At 47.1% G+C, this 12,362-nt stretch overlaps 2 protein-coding genes across 2 annotated transcripts in view; one reads left to right on the top strand and one right to left on the bottom strand.

Annotated features, from left to right (window-relative positions):
- The window catches only part of PHTF2 (putative homeodomain transcription factor 2), a 67,637-nt gene extending 63,588 nt beyond the window's left edge, over nt 1-4,049 (bottom strand). Inside the window, exon 1 of the mRNA XM_082311055.1 lies at nt 4,026-4,049. The gene's annotated coding sequence lies outside the window, so the exon portion shown is untranslated. The remainder of the gene's footprint in view (nt 1-4,025) is intronic.
- Nucleotides 4,050-4,621: 572 nt separating this feature from the next.
- On the top strand, nt 4,622-9,374 carry TMEM60 (transmembrane protein 60). Its single transcript, XM_082308417.1, has 2 exons — nt 4,622-4,798; nt 8,719-9,374. The coding sequence occupies exon 2, from the start codon at nt 8,761-8,763 to the stop codon at nt 9,163-9,165; it is 405 nt and encodes a 134-aa protein (XP_082164543.1). The 5' UTR covers nt 4,622-4,798; nt 8,719-8,760; the 3' UTR covers nt 9,166-9,374.
- Nucleotides 9,375-12,362: the final 2,988 nt, after the last annotated feature.

The following is a 12,362-nucleotide window of genomic DNA, read 5'->3' as shown; positions in this document are numbered from 1 at the left end:
TCTCTCTGGAGTACGTCTACCAAGACCACCTCAAATGAACAAAGAATTAAATACCGAACACTACATGTCTCACTTAAAGAGTATTCCCAGCAGAAGTGAATTTGGAAACAAATCCCCTTTATACATTTAAATTAAGAAACAAGAGAATAGCTCTATGAACTCTCTGATATCCTCCCCTCAACTAAAAAAAAAAAAAAGAAAACACAAACCACAAACATAAGCTAATTTCCAAATTTCTTGACAACATAATGGGTATCTCTATATATGTATACATGTTTGCTCTAACTTTGAAGGTGGCCCTGCTTTGAGATGAGGTTGAACCAAACAGATGACTTCCAGTGACCCCTTTCAACCTAAATTATTCTATGATTACATGTAGAGCACACCAAAACATTTCACAGTAATACATTATAGCCTTAATTACTATTAACTCTTTTTTCCCCATCGGCAATTTATTAAGCTCTTTGTATTCTCCTTACAAATTTGAATATAATTTCTTCAAGTAGTTAACAGTTTCCTCTGTACCCAGCAAGAAGGACCTTTATGAATAACAGTACAGTAAACTCAAGGGAGAAAGCATGGTATTTAAAGCGTTCAGTCTTTTATTTTTCACACCACTATGTATCTTAGCGTAAGTAGTGGTCAGCTGTCTTTGAACAGTCAGAAGAAGCAGTACCTCTGACAGAGGTATCCCAAAAGAGTTTTGGTTTGTTTCCTTCATAAAACAAAAAAAACATTACAGAAAAAACAGGCCTACCTTGTTCCATGGGCAGAAGCAATTAAGTCTGCTTTTACCACTGCACTGGCTCCCTGTTGTCCTTCTCCACCTCACCCAACACTTTTGTCCTGCCCCCCACCCGTATTACCAACTGCCCCAACTATTTGGCCCGGCCAGTAGCAGTACACACCACCATGGCTCAGAGCTCAGCATGCAGACTGGCCAGCAGTTGCTCTCTTTCTGAAGAAAGAAGGGACACAATTACAGCTGCCTTTCTTCGCATGGGAATATTAATTTGGGTCACTACCTGTCAGAAGTTTTATAAAAATTGGTCACTGTGTAGGTACTTAATGTCTTTAAGTTGCCATAAAATTTGGTTTCATTATCTGACTGAGTAAAGAAGTTACTCAAATGGGAGAAGACGGACAAAGAAAGTAATTCTACAAGCTCTGTCTCCTTAGTAAGCCCAGCTAAAAATTCACATAAACTGTTTGGTGATGAATCTGTAGAGCATGCTGTTTATTATGAAAAGAACTTCCTCACAGACAAAAAAAAAACCTCACAAAACCCACCCTGTGACTGTCATCACTCTCACTCACAGGGGTCCTGAGAAAAGGGAAAAAAACTGGTGTTTTTATTTCTTTGACAAAATTTCTACTATAAACAAGTAGAAGATACGATATTTAGAAAAAGCCTGGGAAGACAGTATATGTAACTTTGGAGAACTGGGAAAGAAATAATGTCCACTGCTTTCCAGTGACCCCTGCCAGCTGTGACAGGAACAGCACTGTTCCACTCCAAGAGCCGCTCCTCCCGTGGCTGCCTGGTTAACCGCCCCAACCAAAGTTGACTGGAGGTCTTTTTAATGCGCCTATGCCTCCCTTCTCATACAACACCAATACTCTGTGTCCTGTTCCAAAGCCTACAGGACCTTGAGTTCTCCCAGAACTCACACCAATATCAGGCAGCTACGGATACAGCTGGGACCAATGTTTTGAGACAAGCTGAGCTAACTCTGCTTTGGGAGAAATCCAGTACTACCGGAATACCTGAAATGCTCCGTGGAGTTCCCAACCATTACTGACAATTTATTTGTATGTCCACACAACACAAGAGGAAAAAATTCTACTACAAGCATTGAATTAAACTAACTAGGTTTCCAAATTCTTTTTCAGATGACTCAGGCTCGTGTTTTATCCTTTATAACATTTATATCCAGAATAAAAACATACATTGGCAGCAAAACATAGCAACAGAAAATTCAACTGCACAAACATTCCACTTCAAACGGGAACCAGGATCTTAAACACACCGGTTCCAAGTACCACTCTCAACCTCCACCTTCAGAAATGAAAATTGTTTGCAAATATGGTAAAGTAGATCTCTGGGGGAAGAAAAAGTCAAACCTGACAGAAGTATGACGTGTGTACATACACCAGTTCATGAACACCTTAGTGGAACAAAACTAAGACTTCTGAGAAAAGGATTATCCTTTCCAGGGAGCCACAAATAAAGAGGGAAATCAAAGATCATCACCAAAACCTTCAGAGCTACAGAAATAGCCAAATACATACAGCTATTTATAACCCAGAGATTTGTTCACAGAACACTTTTAGCCTCTAACCCCAGGAAAACAAAAACGTCTCATGCCAAGCGCTAATGTATATAACAGAAACACATCCTTCTGCCACACAGTGACCACTCGAAGTGCAGCTAAAGATACTAGGATTCACTTACTAGGATTAACAGGTTATTTCAAGTGATGCACTTCTCCCTGATAAAACAGATACCACCATCTGTTTAACAGCATCAACAGGAAGATATAAGCGGGCAAATTACTGATGACACACTGTATTTAGTTTCATTCCTATGGAGGACTCGTGTGTCAAAATTGTAAAACCAGCTGTATTTTCTGTAGGAATGTTTCATCACAAAGAATTTCAGAACATTAATTAAAGTACTTTCAACAAGTCAGGTTTTCCAATTAATTACTTTTTCCAGTTAATTATTAGGCAGATGGATAAGACACTGGCAAATTTGGAACACAATGCAAGACTCAGCAGTGTTACTTTTCAAGTGACCGATAACACGTAAAAGCAGTAAAAGACAAAATACCAAGCGTAGAGCTTGAGAATATGGGCTAAGACTGTCACTGAATCTGATACACCTGAGTCACATGCGCTCAGGGAGTATGTATGAAAAACAAAAGTAAAAGAAGCAAACAGCTGGACAGAACTACAACTGCGTAATCATTTTCCTCCACTGCTCTCTCCTTTGTTTCTCATAGAAAAGACGGCAAACAAAACACAGGGAAATTAATATGATAGAATAAATTTTAACTCATGGGAAGCAGCCTAACATTTAGATTCCCAAATTGAAAAGCAAGGACAACAGATAAGGGGTAGACAGATTGTCATTGGGTTAAGGTGGAAAGGGAAAAAAAAAATGGGATAAGGAATAAGAAAGCAAGCACCAACAGAAGAGGAAGGCATGTAAAATACAAGAATACGTAAGGAGACGAGGTCAGAGATGAAGATGCCGAAATTTAGAACCTTTAAAGGAAAGGAGAAAAAAAGTCCCGTCACCTGACACAGGCATTAAAGCAGCTCAAGATGCTTTAGACCAACTTACCAAGGAGAAGGAGTATTACAGCAGGAGTCAGGCTGAGCAATTAGGAATAACACCTACGGGAACGGCCAGCAGCTCCAGCCTTCAACGCGTAACCGAGCGCCTGCCGCCCACAATAAACTTCGCGAGGGGAGGCCAAGGAGCCCGCCCGCTCCTCAGGACGGCGGGGGCGGACCGCACCTGATGCGGCGACACGGCGCGGCGGGCAGGGCCCGCTCAGCGGCCGCCCCGCCGGGAAGGACCCCCGCGCCAGCTCCCGCCTCGGGGGGACCGCGGCGCCGCGGAGGCCGCGGGCCTCCCGCCCTTCCCCCGGCCAGGCGCTCCCCCGGGGGAGCGGGAGGCCCCCGGCGGGACCGGCAGCGGACCCGCTCTCGCCGCCCGGCCAGGGGGCGAGGGGAGCCGCGGCCGTCGGCTCCGCCGCGCCCCGCCGGTGATGCGCCTACCGCCCCCGTCCCCCCTCACCGAGCGGGCGCCCCCCGCCTCGCCCCGGCCGCGGCGCCTCAGCCCAAGCCGCTCCGGCCTCCTCCCCCCCGCCCCCGCCGGGCCGGTCGGCCCCTTCCCCAGCCGCGCGGGCAACTTGGCGCCCCGCTTCTCCCCCTCCCGCCGGGGCCGGCGATGCCCCCCCTCGGCGCCGGGCCCCCCGCCCCCCGCCGCCGACCGAGGCGGGTCCCGACCTTACCGGTCGCCCGGTGCCGCGGCGAGGCGGCGGAGCGGGCCAGCGCGCGCCGCAGACAACAGCAGCGAGGGGAGCGCGAGACGGCGAGGAGGCGGCGGGCGCGCGCGAGGCAACAGCTGGGGGGGGGGGCGGGGGGAGGAGGATGAGGAGGCGCGAGCCCGAGCGGCGGCAGCGGCAGCCCAGAGGGCGCGCGCCGCCGAGCCAGGGGGCGGGGCCGGTGGCCGGTTGGTGGCCAACAGCGCCCCCTCCGCTTGTGGGGGCGGGGCCGAAGCGTGACTGGCGGCGGCGGTTCTGCCCAACGAGAGCGGGAGGGAGGGGAGGCCGTGCTTGACGGACTCCTCCCCAGGGCAGAGGCGGGGCCGCGGTGACAGACAGCCTCCTGCACGAATTGGCGGCAAAGACAGCGGAGGGGGGTGGGCTCAAGGCTGAACGGCCGCCGGCCGTGCGGGGGCTGACCTTGATGGGCGTCGCCACGACCGAGTAGCTGCGGGGGGAAGGCGGGGATGAACTTGAGCGACGTCACCGCTACCCAGTGGCAGCGGGGCGCGGCAGGACGGGCGTCCCCGCTGCCCAATCGCCAGCCCCGGGGCGGGGGGTGAGGGAGGCGGTCGGTTTCCTGCGGCGGAGCGGGCGGGGAGAGCCCGGCCGCCCCCTCACCTCACCTCACCTGCGCGCTGGCCCCGCGGAGCCGGGCGGGAGGGGGATGCGCTGGGACTCTGCGCGGCGGCGGGTCCGTGCGAGGGCGGCAGCGGCGCAGGGCGGCCCGGGCCCGTGCGGTAGGTGGCGGGGGAGGGGGCTTGCACCCCAGGTTCCCGCGTAGGGCCCGGCCTCGTTCGGGCGGACAGGGCCTCCGCCGCGGCTGGGGGAGCGGGTCTGTCGGGGCAGCCGCGGGGGAAGGCCGGCTCGGCCGAGGGAGGGACCGAGGAAGGCGGCGGGGCCGTGAGCAAGGCTGGAGCGGGGATGCCGAGGAGGCCGGGGGGGCCTGGGGTCGGCCGGGCCGCAGCAAACGGGGGCGAGGAGGGGCGGGAGAGGCGGTGGGCCTGCCCCGCCTGCGGGGCCCCGGGCTGGGCCCGCCCGGCCGCTGCGGGAGCCACGGCCCCGAGCCGCCCCCGGCGGCCCCGGGGTGCGTGGGGCGGAGGCGGCGGAGGGCAGCGCCCCTGCCCGCCGCGGCGGGGTCGGAGCTGCGCTGGCAGCGGCCTTCCTCGGAGGACCGCGGGGCTGTGACACCGCTCAGCCCGGCAACCCGTGGCTGCTTTGCCGGTTTCCTCGTCCTCTTCCTATGAATAGTTTCTGAATTTATTTTTTTCCAGCCAAATTCAGCACTCGGGAGCCTCTGTTTCGCTGAGAAACAGTAAAACGAGCACTCCAGTTAAGGGGATGTTGTAGTTTGACTTTATTTATACTTTTAAATCTACGTAGGCTACCTGAACTAAGAATGCACTGCTTGCAAGGAGAACTTGCAACCTGTATTCATATCAGACTAGTTTAACTGTGGCTAAAATGGGGCTACTGGAATATTTCTTTCTAGGTCTTCAATTGCTCATGCCTACTGAGTCGGCTTTAAAATGTCGTTTAATCAAGCTAGAGTTCTATTTAGTTTGGTTTCAGTATAATATAATTTTCTGAACTTTGTTAGGCAATGTTCAAGGTTTAAATTTAAATGTATAGATCTATGTTATCATTAATATCGAGCTGAATGTCATGTGTAAGTTTCCCTCCTCTTTATTTTTTTCCTTCTAAACAGGATATAATTAGCTATCATATATTCTAATTATGTAGATCATCCCACCAAGGTCAGCAATGCTACTTAGATGGTGTTTCTCATTACTGAAAATTTTCACTTCCTACTAATTACATGAGTCCTATAAGGACTTGAGAGCTTTTTTATTTTTACACTCTGCCTTTGACATTCCTTCAGTATTTTCACAGAAGAGCTAGTTCAGACTTGTACTGTATCTGCATCCTTTTTCCAGTGTTAACTATCTTGTTGTGGTAGCTGGCCTCTAGCTGAGAATCTGCTGCTAATCTCTTTCCTAATGAGAGATGGTCAATGAGTGCTCCATGTAATCAAACCCTTTGTCATTATGTCAGCTGTATCCCCAGCTGTCAGTCTTTAAAATGTGGTTGCTTCCCTTACTTGGACTATAGGACTATAAGATCTCAAAAGTGCGCTTGGATTTTCTTGAGTTCTCATCAAAAAAGCCTCTAAAATTGAATGGAGCCTTGCAGTCCTGCCCAGTCTTGCAGTTACATCTCTTCATTAGGTCAAAGAAAGGCAGCGTAATGTCCCATGCTGAGTTTTCTGCCTGGGCTTTTAAAAATTGTTACAAAGTGGTTCTGAACGCTTCGGGAAACTGAAAATCTTTTCATCAAGTGAGCAACCTTCAAATTGAGTAGCCCCATCTAATACACCTTCAGCAGCTTTCTGTTTCCTCCAGAGACAGCCGATCGTGCCTTCTTTGCGTGTCCGATAGCCTGATACTTGTAACAGTGTTGAGTTCCTCTTTTCCTTCCTGGCCCAAGTTTCCAGTCTGTTTCTTCTGTTTCTGCTTTCTCCAGTTTGCTAATAAGAGATTCTCCTTCTTGTAGTATCTGTAGCATTGATTTCTAGAAGTAGTTTTCAAAAATGTTCTCATGAAAGGAATGTTGAAACTTTGTTTCAGATCGCTACTCTCTTCGCTTTAGCCACAGACTTGCACTTGAGAATACTGGGAATGTTTTCAAAATACTGGAAATACTTCAGGCGGGTCACAGGCGTTGTTCTGTAATCCTCTGCACCTGCCAGCTGGTTTGGGTACCTTTCTATCACAAGGAAAGAGCAAACCTCCTCCATCCTTCTGTCTACTTAGCAATTAACTCTTATGTTGAATGTCACTGCTAAGCTTCGCCCCTTCCCTAAGGAGGGGGTCTTGGTTCCACCCTGCCAGTAACTGGCTTTCACCAGATCCTTTGGTGAGTGGCCTGAGCAGGACTGAGACAGCAAAAAGCAAACTACAAAATCCCTATTTTAAGGTTTTTGTGTTGGGTTTTTTTTTTTTTCTTTTGCTAGTTCAGCTCAAGGAACTGGCCTGCTCTGGGTCACGCAAGTGTCAGCCCTAACACAAGGGAGGCGATGCACTGACAGTAACTCCAGTTTAGATTATTTTAGCCTAAACTGGATCTTTTCCTTAAGAGGAATCCCACTACTATCCACTAAATCAAATCCATTGGAACTTCAAACCCAGACTGAACAAAAAAGTAGGTCTGTTGAACTGTGTATCAGAAGACACAGATTTAAATTGTAGGACAATTTTAGTGGTGTACAAAATTGATATCCCCTAGCTCTAATGTAGCAGGTCATCTTCTAACCAGTTAAGTCAGCGGCTTTTACTTCCCTCCTCCTGGTTTCGATGCTTATCTGAGAACAAAGTTGGTTCAACTTGCTAATCTGGCAAAAAAATAACCCAGTTAAAAAGAAAAAGGTGCTAATAGATTTCTGCTTGTTCAGTGAGTTTAATAAATAGGCTTAATTGGGTGATCTTGTGGGCTTCAGTAGTAACACAGAGGGAGCAGCAGCAGCTTGTGGCCAGGGGCACCGAGGAGACAGAGGGGAAGCAGGTCTTGTCCTTCCCTCGCGGCGGCTGGTGGTGAGGATTAGGTGCTTCAGAACACATCATCTCATTTTCAGTAACTCAAATATTTTTGTAATCTGGAACAAATCAAAGCTCAGTTTCTTTTTTCAAGTGAAAGAACATCAGTGTTCTAAAGGGAATTACCAAATTCCTAAAAATATCAATTTTTTAAAATAATTAAGAAACCTATTTCAGCACTGTTTCACTGGTATATATTAATTATCCATCTCTGTAGCATGAAATCTTCAGGAAGATCATGGTTCTTCTCACCTCTGCTTTTTACGCTTGCAGCAAAAGGCTTCTGGCAGATGCAGTAATAAAAGCCTTTCAGTTAGGAATATAAAAAGTAACCTCTATGACTGTAGTGGCAGATGTGCTTGCCCTTGCTTTTTTTTTTTTCCTTGTGACTATGTAGAAATTTAAAGATACAACCAAGCCAATAAACCTAAATAGTGTTCCTGTCAGCCAGCATCTGTGTACTTTAGATACCTGCCAGAAAGCAAACGTTACCCCTAGCTTTTAGTAGTTTTAAGACTGCTGCTCGTCAGAAAGCAGTAGTAGTGCTTACTGGCTCGGTGTCAGCCTGGGTCATTTCGGCTGCAGCTCCGCAGACTACAGGACCCTCAGATGGTTTGTTACTTGTGCTTGCTAGTTGGTTTACATTTTACTATGATTCGTTCGTTAGAGAGAGAGAATTGGTAGGTTTATTTTCAACTGTTACTATGAGTGCCTCAGTACTGGAGGAAAATGGATCTAAACATATTCTTAGCATGCAAAAATCCCTAAATGAGTCTGACAGCTCGTTTAGGATCAAAGCATAATTTGTTTCACAGAACAAATTTAGATTAAGGCAGTTTACACAGCTGACTTAAGGCACGTAACCTGGATGGGGGACAGGAGCAGAAGAGAGGGCTTCACTGAGGGCGGTAGTTCTAAAAGAAATGCTAGGAAACAGTACGTAGGTGAGGTTAGGAGGGGTGGGAAAGCAAGAACAAGAACTCAGTCTCCATTTAGGAATATGCCTAATGGTTGTGCAGTGACATCTTTTGATGCCTTCCCCCCTTTTTTTTTTTTTTTTTTGTTAGGTTGTTGCTGACAGTGAAAAACTTCCTCTCAAAGCTGTTTAAATGAGAATGTCCCTGGCGCAAAGAGTACTACTGACATGGCTTTTTACGTTACTCTTCCTGATCATGCTGGTGCTGAAGTTGGATGAGAAAGCACCATGGAACTGGTTCCTCATCTTTATTCCGGTCTGGATATTTGACACTATTCTTCTAGTTATGTTAATTGTAAAAATGGCTGGACGTTGCAAGTCTGGCTTCGACCCGCGCAACGGCTCCCAAAACATCAAGAAAAAAGCCTGGTATCTCATTGCAATGCTACTTAAGTTGGCCTTCTGCCTTGCCCTCTGCGCTAAACTGCAACGATTTACTACGATGAAGCTAGCCTATGTATTTATCCCTTTGTGGGCCTTGCTTATCGGGGGTATGGTTGAACTTGGATACAATATCTTCTATGTACGAAGAGACTAAGCTATACTATGTGGTTTTCAACGCTGAGATTGGTACCAAATTACTGGATTATTATAGTTTTGCCACAGACTTGATCTCCAAATTAGAATGCCAAATAAGAAATCAGTCAAACTGGAGACTTTCTCTAAAACAGGCTGAAGACCGAAAGTAGACTTGTTCCATTTTTTTATTTCAAAATTGTCACGTATGCTCTTGTAAATAAAAGTATTTGTTCAACATAAGCTGTGCTAGTATGATTATTATTATTTGTTACATGGAATAAGATAGTGGCTCTTCACGTGCAGGTAGAAGACCTTCCGAAAGGAACCACGTGTTCTACCCCAGAGCATTCAGCACATTGGGTGATCCTTGGAAAGAGGACTTAAGTTTTCTGCTACTTACGCTGTCACTGAAGAAATAACCAGTTAACAGTAATTTCTATAATGTGCTAAACTTGCTTTAAGAATCAGTAACAATCGATAGCTGCCCAATAAGAGCAAAAAAGGAATAAGGTGACTCGGCATTTTCTTTTTGACAGTGAGAATCCACTTCCAGTCTGAAAGACTAAAAATAAGCACTTTTTTAAGCTGCTGAAACAGACAATAACCAGTACGTTTACCTAGGGAAGAAGTTAGTAGCTGAAGTGTGCCAGTAGTCCAAGATCCAGAGAAGAGGGAGAGAAGGGTGATTGGCTTTCCAAGCGAGAAATCACCGTGCTGTAAAGGACTGAAGCTCTGGGGTGAGTTCTGTAACGCCTTTGTACCTGCGGAAGTGGTACTTTAACAAGGAAGGTGTTTCTTAATGCCCTAGGACATTACATCTCTGGGGGTGAAGCCTTGGGTTTACGGAGTACGGGCAACTCGGATGTGAGTAAATGAACTTGGTTTCAGGTAACATGCAATGAATAGGACTTGTGGGAAGAGCTGGAACCAGATTTTGTGGGCTGGAAGTGCTCCTCTGGGAGCTATGGTAACACCAAATTCAAACATAAAAGTTGTCTCGGGCATTATTAAGGTGCATGCTGAAGATACCGATCCGCTTACTTTTCCTAGGTACAAAAGAACGTCTAGTGAATGAAAAGAGCCCAGGAAAAACAGTCTAAGGTAACGGGAGGTGATTGGATCAAAGTGTCTCACAAATAAAATTTTAATTACGTACATTCAACTGTACTTGTCCTTTAAAAAAAAAATCTTCCTGAAGTGTTAGGATTTTCTGCTTGCTGTTCAATCACACAGACATGGGCAGAAATACATGGGAACCATATTGTCGGAGACTGCTGAAAGGGTTTTATCTAAAAAACCAACCTGTTCTATTCTAAGGCAATGGATCTCAATCCAGAACAAATGATTTTTAGAAAGAATTTAAGTCATGTTTGCTTCAGAGTAGCTGACTGTCCTACCAAGGAATGACAAAAAAAAAAATCTTTCTAATCCTTAGCTGTTAAAAATGCAAAACATTTATAACCCCTTTAAATGTGTCAACTTTTACCGAGCAAATCCATGTACTCAGCCCCAGTTCACAAGCTTCGCATCACTTATGGGGAGGTGAAACTACCACTTAGAAACCTCTTTCCCCTGCAGTGCCCATCAGGAACGGCTCTGCTGGGGAGGTGTGCATCTATGGACTACTTTGTTCTGAAAAACACTTCATGGGAGGCCCTTGCTGCGTCTCTGAGGGGCTTTTTGCCCCCTCGGAGGAGGTTCCTGGGAGGAACTGGCTTCCTTCACCGTCGTCGTGACTTGTCAAGGTCAAATGGCGCTTGGGAGTAGGATGAGCTGTGTCCGCCTCAGTGCACGCTCTTGGCCTGCTGAACGTAGGGCACGCGAGAGCGAGCACGCACGTGTACGTGCGCTGTTTAAGCATACGGGGGGGTGTGTATATGCTTAATTTGTACATCCAATTTAGGTCTCTGAAGCAGCTCTTCAGTGGTCAGATGGAAACCAGGGTCACTGAGGTTCCCAGGATACAATATTCCAGGTGTGGCCCCCAGCAGGCAAGCTAGGCCTCAGCTGGAATTTTTATTGGGATGCTGTAAAATTTCATGGAGAAGAAGAAAGAGTGGCTGAAGACCGACCGCCAACTGAGGTAAACCTTCATGAGCCACTTAACAAACATCGCTGCAAACACATCACAAGCATTTAAGCACTTTAGACAAGACAAACGTACACACGCACACTCAGCTCTGTTTGGTACGTTATGGCACCAAGCATAAAACCGGGTACCCCCCGTCTTTCCCAGCTGATGATTGTCACAGAATAAAAAGCAACAAAGCCTTGTTCACACAAGGCCAAAACCCCCGTACTGCTCAGAGGAGCCGAGCAGCTTCCCGCAGTCAGGCTGCTGCTGTGAACAGATCGTTGTAACTTCACGCAACAAATGATGGCGAATAAGAACTAGCCTCCTTAGGGCTTGGTGTGTCATTAGCAAGATGGGCCACGAATGGTGGCTCTGCCCCCTTAATAAACCCCTTCTGTTCCACAGATGTAACAATTATCTGGAAGTTTGGCATCTCTAATTAACTAGAATTGAACACAGTTGTTCCAAATCTCCTTTTAATTAATTAAATTCAATAGAAAAAGACCAACAATTGCAGTGTTTTGGTTGTGGGTTTGGTTTTTTTTTTTTTTTTTTTCTTTTTCCTTTTTAAAAGGTTTACAAACCTTGAACTAAGTGTGACAGTGACTTTGAAAGCTGAAGCAGACGTTGCTTTCTGGCGTCCTACAGAAGTCACGCACACATTGATTTCCTTTAACACAAGATGTTTTTAGGGCACAGCCATTGGGAAGTGCTCAACTTTGTTTGCAAGTTCCTCGTCCCCCTTTTGACTTAGTATTTTGGATCAGATTTAGCCGACCTGAACTACACCAACACCTTTCTACGCGCAGTCTCACTTTTTTGTGGTATCAGAACTTCACTCAAAAGGGTTTACGACACAAAGTACACCGTAGCCAACTGTGGCCTTTCCAGAAGCTGTTGCAGGAACTAACGCTATTGGGAGTTACCCCGTTCACAGCTTGGAAAGGGAATGGGTTCTCCTCACACCTTTTCTTAAATTCACCGACTGACCCTCATTCAATAGAGCAGAAGGAGCGAAGAGCAGGTTTGGTGAAGCTGGCAGGGCACAGGGGAAGCCGATGCCGAGATGGCTCATGCTGATTTGCGAGAAATGGGCCGAAGGGAGGGACGATGCCAGGAGGCAGCGCGCAGGAGAAGACCTC

The sequence above is a fragment of the Platalea leucorodia genome, assembly GCF_965183815.1.
Source record: "Platalea leucorodia genome assembly, chromosome: 4".
In the NCBI taxonomy this organism is placed as follows: Eukaryota; Metazoa; Chordata; class Aves; order Pelecaniformes; family Threskiornithidae; genus Platalea; species Platalea leucorodia.
This window is presented reverse-complemented; position numbering and strand designations above follow the sequence as displayed.